This window comes from Salmo salar, chromosome 19 (genome assembly GCF_965601325.2).
Source record: "Salmo salar chromosome 19, fSalSal1, whole genome shotgun sequence".
NCBI lineage: Eukaryota > Metazoa > Chordata > Actinopteri > Salmoniformes > Salmonidae > Salmo > Salmo salar.
In genome coordinates, this window is record NC_138309.1 from 60,596,541 (window position 1) to 60,611,128 (window position 14,588).

The 14,588-nt window shown below is 42.8% G+C and overlaps 3 protein-coding genes and 1 non-coding gene across 14 annotated transcripts; 3 read left to right on the forward strand and 1 right to left on the reverse strand.

Moving 5' to 3' along the window:
- Positions 1 to 236: 236 nt before the first annotated feature.
- Positions 237 to 1,560, forward strand: uqcc4 (ubiquinol-cytochrome c reductase complex assembly factor 4). The gene is made up of 2 exons (XR_014381654.1): positions 237 to 452; positions 1,006 to 1,560. It is a non-coding gene; the product is annotated as a ubiquinol-cytochrome c reductase complex assembly factor 4 (transcript).
- A 721-nt stretch (positions 1,561 to 2,281) lies between these two features.
- c19h8orf33 (chromosome 19 C8orf33 homolog) lies at positions 2,282 to 9,175 on the forward strand. 7 transcript variants are annotated; one of them, XM_014158925.3, is made up of 6 exons: positions 2,282 to 2,640; positions 7,279 to 7,391; positions 7,500 to 8,008; positions 8,098 to 8,188; positions 8,354 to 8,500; positions 8,775 to 9,175. In XM_014158925.3, the coding sequence occupies exons 2-6, from the start codon at positions 7,364 to 7,366 to the stop codon at positions 8,996 to 8,998; spliced, it is 999 nt and encodes a 332-aa protein (XP_014014400.2). In that variant the 5' UTR covers positions 2,282 to 2,640; positions 7,279 to 7,363; the 3' UTR covers positions 8,999 to 9,175. The 7 variants fall into 7 exon arrangements, with proteins under 7 accessions (XP_014014400.2, XP_045558496.2, XP_014014401.2 ...); XM_045702540.2 differs by having other exon boundaries at positions 2,463 to 2,575; XM_014158926.3 differs by lacking the exon at positions 2,282 to 2,640 and adding an exon at positions 6,393 to 6,483.
- On the reverse strand, positions 3,754 to 6,185 carry h3f3d (H3 histone, family 3D). Of its 3 annotated transcripts, none has more exons than XM_014158930.3 (4): positions 6,076 to 6,185; positions 4,831 to 4,972; positions 4,574 to 4,727; positions 3,754 to 4,207 (listed from the first exon to the last, which is right to left on the reverse strand). In XM_014158930.3, exons 2-4 carry the CDS (start codon positions 4,956 to 4,958, stop codon positions 4,079 to 4,081), a joined length of 411 nt encoding a protein of 136 aa, XP_014014405.1. In that variant the 5' UTR covers positions 4,959 to 4,972; positions 6,076 to 6,185; the 3' UTR covers positions 3,754 to 4,078. The 3 variants fall into 3 exon arrangements, with proteins under 3 accessions (XP_014014405.1, XP_082821982.1, XP_014014406.1); XM_082965856.1 differs by having other exon boundaries at positions 3,754 to 4,203; positions 4,570 to 4,727; XM_014158931.3 differs by having other exon boundaries at positions 6,043 to 6,137.
- A 407-nt stretch (positions 9,176 to 9,582) lies between the features above and the next one.
- Positions 9,583 to 14,535, forward strand: anks3 (ankyrin repeat and sterile alpha motif domain containing 3). Of its 3 annotated transcripts, none has more exons than XM_014158918.3 (16): positions 9,583 to 9,685; positions 10,009 to 10,223; positions 10,316 to 10,514; positions 10,656 to 10,777; positions 10,870 to 10,951; positions 11,082 to 11,199; positions 11,317 to 11,472; positions 11,622 to 11,747; positions 11,917 to 12,032; positions 12,131 to 12,298; positions 12,427 to 12,551; positions 12,728 to 12,869; positions 12,972 to 13,242; positions 13,364 to 13,435; positions 13,543 to 13,646; positions 13,768 to 14,535. In XM_014158918.3, exons 2-15 carry the CDS (start codon positions 10,051 to 10,053, stop codon positions 13,623 to 13,625), a joined length of 1,953 nt encoding a protein of 650 aa, XP_014014393.1. In that variant the 5' UTR covers positions 9,583 to 9,685; positions 10,009 to 10,050; the 3' UTR covers positions 13,626 to 13,646; positions 13,768 to 14,535. The 3 variants fall into 3 exon arrangements, with proteins under 3 accessions (XP_014014393.1, XP_014014394.1, XP_014014396.1); XM_014158919.3 differs by having other exon boundaries at positions 13,543 to 13,634; XM_014158921.3 differs by having other exon boundaries at positions 12,131 to 12,265.
- The last annotated feature ends 53 nt before the right edge of the window (positions 14,536 to 14,588 follow it).

The following is a 14,588-nucleotide window of genomic DNA, read 5'->3' on the forward strand; positions in this document are numbered from 1 at the left end:
TGGGAGTTGGGCAGGGCCAAGCAAAAGCTAGCGATAATGTATTTGCATATTTCCGATAGGGAACGCCCACCTTGTGAAGTGCGCGTGTGCAATAACTCAATTCGCTCTTGCTCTCCTCGACAACGGCTTTTATTTTATTTTTTATTTAAGGTTAAAGTCTACAAAACGCAGTTCCCTCTCGCTCCATCTTCTCCCACTGCCGGTTACAGTCATCACCATATTTGGTAGTGAGTGGAAACGCCAGCCGGATGCTTCACATTTATACATCCGGTGAAATATCTGTCTCATTGTTATATGTGTGACGAAATGTTACATGACCTGCATCGAATTGAGGATTTTGCCATGACATGACCATTCTACAAAATGTCGAGAATAGGACGTGTTTTATCTAGATTATCACACTATTCTCTGTGTCGTGGGATTGTGATTGATGGTATCAAGACAAAGCTGAGGTATGTACAATATGAGAAATATAGCCAGATAGCTATTTATGTTCACTTTCATGGACAGTGAGTGGTACAATGACAATGAGTCAAACCTGACAGAGGCAAGTTAGCAAAGTAGTACACATTTGGTTCAGGTTTTAAAATCATCACTCGCATGAGTGTTCCCAATGTATTGTCATTGGTTATTTGACCTTCCGATTTGACTTGGGAGTTCTATTGAAGCTTCCGGCACCTCATATATGCTCAGTTAGAAGTGATTTACGCATTAGTTAACAGGGATTGCTAGTTACTTACATTTCCTGCGGTCAGATCTGTGATCATGAGTAGCTGCATATCTGAAGCTCTTTCAAATATGAAAAGGAAAAAGATTACATGATTGCTAAATAGCTTGTGTGTTGTAGCCAAAAGATGATAGAATGCACAGCCCAGGCCAGCTTCCAAAATACATCAACAGGTGGCAGTATTGTATTATTCTATTTCTTGATATGTAACAGTTGTCACTTTGGCTTTTTAAGTGTTTTTGTAGATTCTAAAAAGGTTGTTCTCTTTTTCTTTTGAGATTGAACCATATACGGACCCTCTGCTTGACCTCCCATTGCCTGGCTAAGTCAAAGAAACCAGCAGATGAGGATGATGAAGAGTTTAGTCAACCCATCAAGTTCTCTAGCAGTAAAGCCAGTCACAAGACTTGGAATGTAGACCAGTCCCTGGGAAGCAAGTATCAGCGGCCATGGTGGAAAGTCCTCCCCATCAGTCTCTTAGGGGTGAGCTTCTTGCTGTGGTGCGCACTCAGGGGCGAGACGGTTATTGATGAACAGCTTGAGAAGAATCTCTATGAACAGTTACCTGGCTTACTCTCAGATGAAGAACAAAGCAAATCTAGCTAATATTGTGCCATTTAAAAAAAAAAGTATAATTTAAGGCTATTTATTTTAGCTAGATTAGGCCATGTCTATGGCATGCACAATTGGTGTATGCTTCCAGACCGAAGAGCAATGTTCATAAGATGTATTGTAATGTTCTGACTATTGTCCACCTGTGTCCATAAGTGCAGAGGCTCAATAGTTATTGTCCAAAATCCAATTGTCATTAAATTTTTCACCATCAAGATTTAGACTATGATCAATTGACAATCTGTTCTGTTGGAAAATATTGATACAGGCTCCACTTTCACTCGGTCTGCATCTATCTCCATGTACAAATCCTTTGACGTCACTCAAAATGGTTCACATCACACTTATTTTTCTAAATGTAAAACCCTATAGGAAATACAACACGTTAACCTGGCCAGTTGTCAGAATAGTGTGAAGGTAACATTGATGCAGTTTATACTTGACATACAATGGCAGGGGCCATTACCTAGCCACTGCAGGATGACATGTACACTAAGCAAATCTGAGTGAAATTAACCAAGTTGCATTACATTGAATGTTTTGCAGACACAGAAATGCAATTGTAGTTAATGTATTGGAAGCAATGCCTTTAGTAGAGCCACTTGTTTTAACCTCTGGTTGTGAAATGTTCTTTGACTGATCATGTTTGCTTTGTATAAGTAATTTTGCTTCAATTAAAATTGCCTTAATTTAGTCCTAACTACCGATTTAGGTTTACATTTCCACCCAATTGGCGACAGATTTGTGCAACTATTCTAAAATCTTCATTTTCCCCACCAGATGGCTTTCCAAAATGGCTTGTGAGTAAAATGCTGTGTGGTGTGGCGCACAAAGCATTTTGGCGTTCAAGTTTCCACATACCAAAAAGTTCAGCGTTTCCATCACATTTTCAACTGATTGTTTTGTCAAACATGCCCACTCTGGTTTTTGCGCATGCTCGCCAATAATGGAAAGTGTAGGCTATGGACAGGGTTGGGGACATGTAAGGGATTACAAAAACGGCAACTAATCCGTTACATTACCAGCAAAAATATTGTAATCAGATTATACTTTAGAAAAAAAAGATTTATTCGATAATTACTTTTCATTGAGAAGTATTTTTTGCAAACATCCTTTCTGAATTTAAATCAGCATCGAAAAAATACGCACATTTAATTTGTTCCACCTGAGCGAGTCACTGACAGTTTGGTTCGCGGGAAAAGAGCAGGAATATGCAGTTGTAGACTACAGCCCAAGGTATGTCTTCCGACGGTGCGACTGTCTGCATCCAAAGATTATCCAACTTGAAAAAACGCTTGGAGGTAAGGCGATACGGATACTTAGCGCATTGATGTGAAGCACACTGCTGCACTCCTATTAAGCTATTTGCGCTATTTGGCAGTTCACAAATGTAAATTTAAACCCAATAATGGTTGAACTCGAGCACTGAACTGTCAATCGTTTTGATACCAGTGGACAGCCAGTGACGAAAGCGCTCTTGCAACAGCTGAATAGTGCGGATCCCAACATATTGAAGAGGCTTTTATTGCTCAAATTCATGCAGACAAATTCCGTAGGCTTAATGGACACAAGCTCAAACTAACATTTGACAGACTTAAATTACATCCATTGATTGTAAATGCCTCGTGAACTTAATTCAACTGGTACACTCCATGAGAACCTAAAAGCTTTTTTTCCATGTTGGTAAACAAACTATAGCCTCATGGTTAAAACAATGTTGATATTATGGATGGTCATTCCTTGCATCCACAGCTCTCATCTGAGAATTGTTACATTTCTAGGGCCATCCCTCAGTTTTCTACCGAAAACGCGGGGCGTCCATTTTGTTGTGTATCTGCCCTTTAAAACAGCTGCATATTAAGCAGTCGCCAACATAGGCATAATGTAACATGGCATTCGTTGTCACATGACTAGAGCACGTAATTCATGATTTGCGACATTGTAGTAACTTACGTAGCATATCGAATGAAGTTTATGCGTAAAGTGAAACCACTTTGCTGTAAACGACTTCGCCGCAAGTCTTTGGCCCAACGGGATGAAATTAAGCCATTTTCATGATTTCTAGTCTTCACGGCAAATATCGTATGTCTTACTTTCGGTTTTGTACACCAGCTGAAAATATTTTTGTAATGGAAAATATCACAGCGGTTTAGAGGGTACAATGATTCTACACCTTTTTTTTCCCCAAACAGAAATTAGGCGAATGTAGAATTTCAACCAGGAAATTGCTGAGCGATTACATTTTATAGACAAAGATCCCTCCCTATCAAAGAAATTGTGAAAATGCAACTGTACAGAATTAACGTTGCCACTCATGGCTAGTGTCTACTATGCCTCACCTCACGCAAGGCCAAGAAAGTATACACTGTCAGCCCAGAATGTCCATAAAAGAAGAGGGGGTAATAAACCAAACATGAGGTAGTGGAAAGTTTATTTACAACAAATGGCCATAATGAGATTAAAAACAGTTCTACTCCACATGACTCATGCACATTACAAGATGACCTGAAGGTATCAACCATTTCTAAAATACACTTTCAAAACCTGAGAGGTTAGGAATGTTTGGCAAGACACTTGCTACTTCTGTACTATAAATCACAAGCCTTTATCCTACCAATGAGACATTACAAAATTAATTGAAACTAGTACATACTAATTCATAGTTCAGAGAAAACACAGCCCCAACCATGCCCACCCACCTAGTTACCCTCCAAAGAGGGAGTTCAAAAAGTGTTCATATTATGCACGCTCGCCTCGGATTCGCCTGGCCAGCTGAATGTCTTTGGGCATGATGGTGACCCTCTTGGCATGGATGGCACACAGGTTGGTGTCCTCAAACAGGCCAACAAGGTATGCTTCACTGGCTTCCTGTATTTGGAGAAAACAAGCATTTCTCAGAAAGTAACAATTACATCTTAAAGGGATAGTTGAATTTGTGGAGACTATTTTTATGTCTGTCCAGTATGAAGGAAGTAAGTTTTGCGAGCCAACGCTAACTAGCCTTAGTGCAATGACTGGAAGTCTATGGTATCTGCTAGCATGCTCCCGAAGTATCCCTTTTAGTGCAGCAGCAAACCATTACATCAGTTACTTGGGACACAGTTGGAAGCAAGGCCACTCTGGCTCACCACTTTGGGTGGTCCAATGTTGCTTTAACATTGGTAATTCTAAAATCAGCACCCATGTGACTACACCTAACAAAATCAATCTGTTCCAATCATAAAGTTAACTTGCCTGCAGAGCGCCAATGGCTGCACTCTGGAAGCGGAGGTCAGTCTTGAAGTCCTGGGCAATTTCACGGACCAGACGCTGGAAGGGCAGCTTCCTGATCAGCAGCTCAGTGGATTTCTGATACCTACGGATTTCTCTCAGTGCCACTGTACCCGGCCTACACAAAACACATTAAAATCAGTATCTGCAGGCGAGTCAAAACATTTGCCCAGAAGTCCAACATGGCAGAAAATCGAGAACTTCCAGGTGAAAAGTGTTACCTGTATCTGTGAGGCTTCTTCACACCGCCAGTAGATGGTGCGCTTTTCCTTGCAGCCTTGGTGGCCAGCTGTTTTCTGGGCGCTTTTCCGCCAGTGGATTTACGGGCGGTCTGCTTAGTACGTGCCATGACTCAATTGACTTCTGAAAATATATCAAATTCAAATGTGTAAGGAAAAGAGTGGCATTAGTATTAAAGTAAGCGCAAACTGATCCTTAGTCAAGGTTACTGAAGGCCAGCAAATTGACTAGTTGAGACCTGGCTAGTGTGGTTGCTCTAGATTATTGCAGTAAATAGCTAAATGACGTAAATGTAAATGTAGTTATCAGTTGGCATGCACCTACAGTCAATAGGCTAATATTAGCGTCATACGGGCCTTATAATAACGCCAAGTTAGCTACCGCAGCTAGTAGGAAACGGCAGCCATGATAGAATAAAAATAAACCACCAAAATGACAAATCGAGATTAGCATTGTGTAGTTTAATAACGTTAGCTTTGGAAAATATAATTGTAATCGTGTGGAATATGGGATTACTAGATAGCCACTTGATAACTGGCAAGTCGGCTGGCCAGGAACAGGACATAGTTGAACACACTGGAAGTAGCCAGGGCGCCAACTATCTGAACCGGTGGCGGGTCAATTGAAACTAACGTTAACTATTCTAACTAGACATTTTACATAGTACCAAGATGTGAGTAGTTGGCTAAAACTAACATCCACATCAGTAATTAACTGCTCATTAATAGATTGTTAAGGGCAAACCAAACTGAACGCTAGTTCAAAAGAATGTGCGCACCAACTACTGTTAATCTGCTTTTCAAGCCACCATTACGCGGCTTGTAACCTACACGTTTCGTTTATCTTCAAAGATGCCCGGCAGCTGCCCATTTTGTAACATGGCGCCTACACCGAGGAATCATATTCCCATTGCCACACAATGGCCTTCAAGGCCTGGGTGAAGTAAGTTACCTTACTCAGCGAAAATCGTAGAACGCACAGCACAATCAAAAACGAGTCGCTTGTATGTCGCAAATCGTAAACATGACTAAACACGTTATGCTAGGTAGGTGCTGTAGTTAGCTGCCTAGACAAACTACAGTTCTGTTTTACAGTAGTTAACTAACGTTACCAACAAAACCTCGCTTGATAGTTTTGGCTACCTACATAATATCAAAACGAACATTGACATGAACCACCACACATTTACACACCGTATTAATTTAGATAAAATCTTAGCTTGCTACCTCTGTGACCAAAACAGACGTTCAATATTTTTTTTCAAATGCTGTCTTGAACCGCTTCGGTGACTGTTCGTTAAGCGGAAACGGCACATTCTATTTATACTTTTTTATGTCTGATTTGTAGACCTGCCCACAAACATCAGCAAAACGCTTTGTATTGGTCAAACCAAAATGACGCAGTCTTCTTTACAAATTGAATCAAATTTGTAACAAGTTTATCCAAGCGAAATGTGAGACTAGTTTAATGATAAATAACATACCGGTAAACAAATTAAACGTAACACTTTTTAGTTAATTTTCAATCTAGACAGTGGCAACAACAAAAATATGAAAAGCGGAACCAAAAGTATTTGGAAACTTTGCCGGTTCGGAATAAGGATGGACGTGTACACAATGCTTGATGCATGCCCGGTAAATACATAGCCACAGTTAGAATTAGTCATACATGTATTTGATACAGTTTGGTGATGCATGCCTGTCGAAGAAAGTCTGCCAAACATTTTTATTTGGTTGCTTGAAATAGCGTTGTGAATCTTTTCAAAGGTGAGCATAAAGGCCTCTTCTCACCAGGTCCGTTAAAAACATAAATACGAGCACGTCTTGTTTATGACGCCATTCACACCAATTGTGAAATATCGTCCTGCTGCAATCCGCCCATTATTTATTCGAAACAGGTTCGATTTTTGCGTATTTTCGCTTTCCAAAAAAAGATGTTGACCAATAGAAATCGTTATCAGGGACACGTGATCTTTATCACAAAGGTAAACTTGTCTGACAGACTGATCGTGTTTGTGTCTCAGCACAGGGAATTATATGATAAACAGCATGTGTGCATGTTTTTTTTATTTTTTAAACCCCATCATTATTTGACAAACTGATTCTAGGTAACTGTAACATATACAATTGTGTCTAGACATGGCAACGCAAGCAAATTGAGTGAAGCGCAGGGAACTGCTTCCCAGCGAGCATTGCCTACACTCACCAGCCGTAGCCAGGTAGACCTAGATAGACCTAGACCTATAGGCTAAGCTTCGTGTTATATCATTAGCCTATATCTTAATAAACAACAATTCGTACAAAAAAAAACGCAACAGACTTGGTGAGAAAGGGCCTTAAGGGTGCAAAAACAATACTTTGATCGTCCGCTAGTGACACTTTATGTCATGTTCAGATGTCATGTTCAGCTTTGGCATAATCTTTCTGCAGCAATCTACATCTCATTTGATTGAAACAGAAGTTATATGAGTGTCTTCAGAGTGTTCATCTGGAAATAGCTGGAACTGAGTGAATCATGACAGAGCATAAGACACTGGTCATAGGTAGGACACAACAAGTCATTACAAGAAATTCCTTTACATTCTTATGCATTGTAGTCTGTTTTAATACTGTGTCTCTGCATGTGCTTGTATTTGTATGTTTTGGAGCAGACTTTGAGCCTCAGGTGAATGACACTGCCCAAGGCGAACAGAACCAACAAAGCAGAACAGAGAAACAACTCTGGGTACGCAGTGAAAACTCTTTCACCTTCAACTTCTTCCCTGAGGGTGCACCAGCAGCACAGGGGGCAGAAACTGCCCTCTCAGATGTGAAACACCAGTTTGCAGGATTACTGACAAAAACATCCACCTCTTCGACAGAACAGGATTCTGGTTTTGCATTCAACTTCCAAATCCCTGTTAGTACACCAGGGAAGATGGAGAAAGAAATTGGCACACCAGTACCCTCAGGGGCTGTAGCCCTGAAAGAGTCCAAAGAGGAAAAGCCTCAGGGCCAAAACGCTCAACAAGTAATTAAAGCACCTGAGCCAACCACATCTTCTAAAGCCAAGAAAAATAAGAAATCAGGTCATAAGAAAAAAGCCAGTGAAGGACAGCAAAAACAGATGACGAACTTGACAGACACAGAAGGGTCTCGTGGGGAGGATGGCACAATGCTGGTGGGTGATGGTGTTGTTTGAATTTAGTATTTATATTTGATTCAGTGTGGCTGGTGTATATCAGTTCAACTTTTGGTTGTATTTTTCAGACTACAGAACAGCAGCTAAAAAGAGAGCTTGACTGGTGCATTGAGCAGCTGGAGCTGGGCATGGCTACTCTGAAGGCTACGCCAAAACAGAGTGGGTGTAGTTTAGACTCTAGAATCCAGTTGATCTCTGAAGTGTACGATAAACAGTACATTCAAATGTGAGATGTTCATAACAACAACAGTGAAGAAGTAGATTGTTATGAGATGCATAAAAAGTTTGATGTGGGATTATATCTTGAGTCTTTGCTGTCTGTAGAGGAGGAGGCCTCTCGTGCCCTTAAGACGCTGCGCAGCTCCAAAGCCCCCCTGGCAAAGAAGAGGCAGGTGATGAGGGCCATGTCTGGGGACTACAGGAAGAAGATGGAGGAGGAGAAGCACAAGCAGTTCAAATTGATTCAGGCTGGTGAGTGAGTACAATGAGTACAAATCACATTTTATTGGTCGCATACAAATATTTAGCAGATGTTATTGCAGGTGTATCGAAGTCCTTGTGTTCCTAGCGCCAACAGTGAAGTAATATCTAACGATACAGCAAGACACATATAAGTTAAAATTTAAACAGGCTTGAAGTGGAAAAAAATAAACATGCAGCTTACACTAAAGTCAGACCAGAAATACTGCAAATGATGATAGATAGAAATATGTGGCAACTAAGTATTTATCTTTTTATATTTCAGCAATGACATCGGCTCAGGTCAAAGTAGTGACAGACCCTGCTAAGAAGTCTATTTTCCACAGGAAAGCGGAAGGTAAAACAGAGACTCTACACTTAAAATCCAATGCAACGAGTCAACAAGAGAATTTACAGGCACAGACTCCAAACACAAGTGTGCTGAACCAGGAGAACTCAACTTTTGTCTTCACTCCTGCTAATGAAGAGTTCTGCTTTAACTTCCTCTGATTTGCTCTGGGGAAGTATTTACTCAAGAAATCAGTCTTACTCTATAGACAAATACAAATTAATCCATTTTTAAAGTTCTTTGCTTTTGAATGGTTTTGGTTGATTATAATGCTATTGGTTGTGGTTTGATTAAGTATTGTAAACCTTTTGATTAATAAAATGGACAATTTGGGTAAATATCTGCATCTCGCATGAATTCATTTAAGTTACATCAATCTACGACCATCTCTACCTTTATTGAAACTGAAAGGTTAGCATTGTCCAGCAACAGTGGTCTTGAGTTCAGGAGGGAGAACAACGTTACAAATGTGCCCATGGGGCAGCTTCAGTGTGTACTATTTCATGCCATAGTTTCTCTTGCTACTTATTTTGTGTATCTCTATCAATCAAATACTGTATGACTGGGGTAAATATGATGTACATAATGAGGTTTAAAAGGTCTTGACCGGGGAGAGTCCACAAAACCCTGACTGTTTCTGGAGCTAGGAATCATGGGAAATGAAGTTACCCACCCAAATGTTTACTTTAAGCATTTAGTTCTCAAAGAAAAATGACTACAACTACCAGAAATATTGACTGCACAACTTTGGGCAGTCACCCGAGCAAATGTAATTGTAACACAAGCAAACAAGAGAAGTCTTGAAGACTGGGCAACTGAAGAAAAACTCAAAATAACTAGTTTTTACGGTAAATTTAAATGCTTAAACTATTGCTTAATATATCTGTTGTTTCCTCTGTCCAACAGCCCTGTCAGTTTTTGACTGTGTGCGTGTGAGTCTATATTAAAATGGCTAGATAACGAACGTTAGCTAGCTAACGTAGCTAGTTTGCTGTTGTTAGCCCCATCCAAAAAGGGGCTACAAATTTGCTTAGCCTGTTTTCTTAGCTAGCTACATGACAATGACAGAAGAGTTGGCTACAACACATACAGTATGGGACCAGGCCAAAGATTGCTCGCTAGAAAACATTTCTCCATGGCATCCTTTCTAAATTGGGTATCTTGTGTGCAGATTACAGCGGTGCAGTGGGAGCTTGCCTGGTCTGGGTTGAGAATGTCGGAGTTGAGCGATGAGGCGAGTGAATCGGAGCAGTTTGGTGTCAGCCTCTCCCTGTGGCTAGGGGACATTAACACTTTAGTACGACCTGAAGAATTGGATGTACCCCTCGACCTCCACACCGCCTGCTCTATTGGCCAGTATGATGTGGTATCAGAGTGTATTAAAAAGTAAGTACCTCATCAATTGTGTGTGTTTGTGAGAGAGAGACTGGATGCTTCTCAACACTCATTGATAGTAATGTACTGCTATGTCTTTTTAGAGGGGAGTTGAACTTGGACAGCAAGAACATTGGTGGCTGGACTCCCCTGATGTATTCCTCATATATTGGGCATGACAACATTGCTAATCTTTTGCTGGAGGCTGGAGTGAACGTTAATGCCACCACTGGCAAAGGTCTGACACCCCTTATGCTGGCAGCGAGCTGTGGGAATGAAAGCATTGCCTACTTCCTAATGCAGGTCAGATTTACTTTTCTGAATCAAACATTTTTCTAATTTTCACCTCAAATAAACCTCAGTTTAGGTTTAATTTTAGTGTAATGGGTGGTGGTGGTGTTATTGTACACTATGAAAACATTTCCTAGTTTTATCTCCCAAAAGCAAGGTGCTGAGTTGGAGCTGAAGGACTCTCGAGGCTGGACAGCCCTGTACCACTGCACCAGCACTGGCCACCAGCAGATGGTCAAGTTCCTGCTGGATAGCAATGCCAATGTCAATGTGAAGTGAGTATCGTCAGTCAAATTAATACAACCACAACAATCTATGTCCCACTATTCAATCATGAGGTGTGTAATGACACGTTTCTCACCTGCAGAGAGCCAGGGTCTGGCTTCACTCCGCTGATGGAGGCTGCTGCTTCTGGACATGAAATCATTGTACAATGCCTCCTTGACCACGTGAGTAGGTTTTCGTTTGCTAGTATTTACAGTACTGTCATTTTCATATGTTAGTCTCAAATACGTACCTGATGCAAATCTGTTGAAGGGGTACTGAAACCTAGTTTGTATATGATAACTCTTGTCTCAGGGTGTCAAAGTAGATGAGCGGAATGCCAAAGGAGAGACCGCCCGTGCCCTGGCTATGATGTACGGCCACACAAAGATCGCCAGCCTCATTGACATGCGCTCTCCTAAAGCCAAAACAGGTGCAGGGGAGGATTTGCTTACTAAGATTACTCTTTAAGTCTGACCTTTTTTAAGTTTTGGAACAATTGTGGTGGAGCAGTTTAGGTTCTCATTGCACCTACGTCTGTCCCCCACAGGACACTTTGAGGACCTGAGCTCGTCGGAGGACTCTGACAGCAGTGCTACCCCCAGACTGAGTCGCTTGAGTCGCAGCCGAGCCAAAGGCCCCAGCATCCACGATGGGCCTCAAGCCATCGCCAAATTCAGAGTGGGAGGCCCCAGCAAACACTCAGGTAGCGTTCTTTAGGTTACCTCTCTATTACAGCTGTATCTATTCCACAGAAGAAGTTGAAATGGTTGTGCTGAATCCAATTACTGCTCTGCTGCCAGATATTGTCCTTTTGGACCTTGTTTGACATAGCTATTATTCACATTCCTATAGAGCCAGCGGTGGCGCCCCCGGGATACATTGCATTCCGTGATGTCGGGGAGCAGAGTGAGGGCATGTGTTTCCGTGATGTCACCTCGCCTATCAACGAGCTGGACGGCCAGAGCAACAGCAGCAGAGGTATGACTACATAGTTAAGCACTCTTAACCGTTCACCTGTTCACTTATTTGGCAGTAGATCGTCCTACAACAGCAGCAACGTTACACGTTTCCTCTACACAGAAATACCAGTCTACACTTCTACCCATTCCGCCATGTTGCTAATCCAGCTGCTGTGATTCCGCTATAGATGAGAGCCCCTTCTTTGATAACGACATGCCCACCATGAGGAGCAGCAGTAGCAGCAGCGAGGGACTTCCCCGTGTGATCGGACTTAGCCGGGAGGGCTCGCTGGAGAGTAACGAGGTAACCGCACAAGGCACGGTGACGCATTCACATACCACAATGGTGATTCCAGTGATCCCTTTTGTCCTCCATTCACAATGTACCTTTGTCCTTTTTAGGACTCGGATCAGGCTAAAAAGAGCTGCTCCCGCCGCGCAAACAAGGGTCATCACGGTAAAGGCAAAGGTCGCCATGGTAGCAGCAGTGAAACGGTGCAGCCCGGTGGCCCAGGGAACTGTGGGATGCGCTCGCCTGTAGGTGGTCGTCCCAACTATGCAGGTCCCAAGGCACGTGTCAGTGTTGTTGGATCACTATACATTCATGAATATTTCATGCTGTTCAGTGAGTTCTGTTGTGTTTTTCCCTCGACCAGTGTCTGATCGATACCTGACCTTTGACCCCTGCCCTCTTGTAGGATCTGGCTGAGTTCCTGGAGCAGATTGGCTTTTCCAAGTACCTCCCCCTGTTGGAGGAACAGGACATTGACCTAAGGATATTCCTCACCCTCACAGAGAATGACCTTAAGGAAGTGGGAATCACGTACGTCGCCGTGCTCTCTCGTACCTAGCTTTGGCTCCAAAGCCTTCTCGTACTGTCTGGGACATACCCACATTCTATCGGCTACTGACTTTGTCTGTCCATCTCAGACCTACTCTGGGCACAATAGAATATCGCACGTCTCTCCATTCTGATCTACTTAGTTTTCTCCGCTGCAGGCTTTTTGGACCCAAGCGCAAGATGACCTCAGCGATTGCACGTTGGCACAGTAGTGCCCGGCCACCTAGTGACGCTCTGGAGCAGGCCTACGCTGACCAGCTGGAGGCTGAGATGCAGGAGATGGCCATTCAGCTACATAAGGTGTCTACACGATAAAGAAGCAAAAACTAACCAAAACCTTATTTCTAAACCACTTCATCGCTCCTCTCATCCCCCAACCCCTCTTTCTCCCCTCTGGTGTAGCGGTGTGAGGAGGTGGAGGGCCTGCAGGGCCAGATGTCTCAGGAGAAGGAATTACGCACAGTGATGGAGGGATGCCTGATGGAGTACAAGATGGCCTGGAGGAAGGTGCACACAGAGCTGGTAGACAACCACAGACTGGCCCAGGACATGAATGCCGTGCTAGAAAAGGCCCGCGCCTGCCGCTGCGAGCTCCTGTCTCGCCTCAGTGCCGACGGCAACGGAAGTCCTTACCACGGCGACGGAAAACTGAAAGGCGATACTGGTGGAAAAGGTGGGTGGCCGTGAGCTGCATTGTTGGATGACGGGTCATTTGCATGGGCCCAAAACCAAATGTCCTTCTGCCACTCCTTTGGAAAGCAACTTATTATTTCTCTTCTCGTTCTTTCCCTCAGGTGGAGAAGGTTTGAAGTCCACCAGTGTCTCGGAGTTAATGACAACGCTGGATTCGTATGAAGAGGAGCTAGGTAGGACAAACTATCGCAGGTTTTCAAATCTATCCAGTGCTCGGATGCTAACCATTGTTATGAGAGCTACTGTTGTCTGAGTGTGTCTGGTTGTTTGATCCTGCCAGGGGAGACCCTCCAGGCTGTCCTGCAGAACTTGAGGAGACTGAGTGTCCTAGAGAAGGTCACAGACAGCTGGGAACAGCCTTAGGCAGTACTGGTTAGTGTCTGGGTGGGTATAGACATTAGGTGCTAAAGCCAACCATTAACATGAATGGCTAACCATTTTTTAGGTAGCTAGGACCCTATCAACATGAGTAAGAAGTTCTGGGTCTCAATTCTGTCTTCAAAAGGCTTCCTGACAATGCTGACGGAGGGTGAACATGCCACCCTGAACACACTCAATGGACTGGGAGTGGGCCAGGCCAGCTGGCCTGACTGGATACAGTGGGCCGAGGACCAGTGTTCCCAGGCGCTCCCGAATGGGCCAGGGGTTGTGGCCTCTAGCCTGGCCAAAGATGGAAGAGGCCATTGGCAGCTACTGCAGGGATACGACAAACGGGCAAGGGCAGCTGTCCCTCACATGCCTGTGCTGGTGGACTGCTTCAGTTGAATTAAGAGATGCAGTTGGGGGAAAGCTGATAAACCAGCCAGCTCCCTTTGGCAAGGCTGTCTGGCTGTGAAACATTTGACAGTAGATCCTCTGTCCTCCTATCCTATATGTATGAGACACATGCATGCTGTGATCAATGATGCAGCCAAACAAAATAAAGATCACTCATGTTTTTAACTAAACTGATCTTTGACATGAAGAGAATAAATGTACATGAATTGATCATTTTAGATTTTTTTTAAAATACTTTTAAAAATGTGTTTTGTTGCATGTTAGGAAGTGTCGTCCTGCTGAATGTATCGTCTGGAACGGAAACAATGTCTGTAACCTCCATTGTTAATCTTTCACCACGCCTATGTTACTAGTGTCTTCTATAATGTTTAACTGTGTTTTCTGGGATGTTTTTTTTTCAAACTTTCCATTTTATTGTTCATGTTCACATATCTTAAGTATGACTTCAGTGAATGTAGTGTATAATCAACAGCGCAATAAATGTTTTATCGTGTCAGTCTGAAACCTGTGCATTATTAGGTTAACTTTCCAGGCAATTTTATCTAACAA

Coding starts and splice junctions, on each gene's coding strand:
- h3f3d (XM_014158930.3), bottom strand. CDS start 4,958: ATGGCACGTACTAAGCAGACCGCCCGTAAATCCACTGGCGGAAAAGCG. Junction 4,728..4,830: donor AAGAAGCCTCACAGATACAG/GTAACACTTTTC, acceptor TGTTTTGTGTAG/GCCGGGTACAGTGGCACTGA. Junction 4,208..4,573: donor CAGCCATTGGCGCTCTGCAG/GCAAGTTAACTT, acceptor CTCCAAATACAG/GAAGCCAGTGAAGCATACCT.
- c19h8orf33 (XM_014158925.3), top strand. CDS start 7,364: ATGACAGAGCATAAGACACTGGTCATAG. Junction 7,392..7,499: donor GCATAAGACACTGGTCATAG/GTAGGACACAAC, acceptor GTTTTGGAGCAG/ACTTTGAGCCTCAGGTGAAT. Junction 8,189..8,353: donor GAAGGCTACGCCAAAACAGA/GTGGGTGTAGTT, acceptor TGCTGTCTGTAG/AGGAGGAGGCCTCTCGTGCC.
- anks3 (XM_014158918.3), top strand. CDS start 10,051: ATGTCGGAGTTGAGCGATGAGGCGAGTGAATCGGAGCAGTTTGGTGTC. Junction 10,952..11,081: donor TACAATGCCTCCTTGACCAC/GTGAGTAGGTTT, acceptor CTCTTGTCTCAG/GGTGTCAAAGTAGATGAGCG. Junction 12,870..12,971: donor TGGCCATTCAGCTACATAAG/GTGTCTACACGA, acceptor CCTCTGGTGTAG/CGGTGTGAGGAGGTGGAGGG.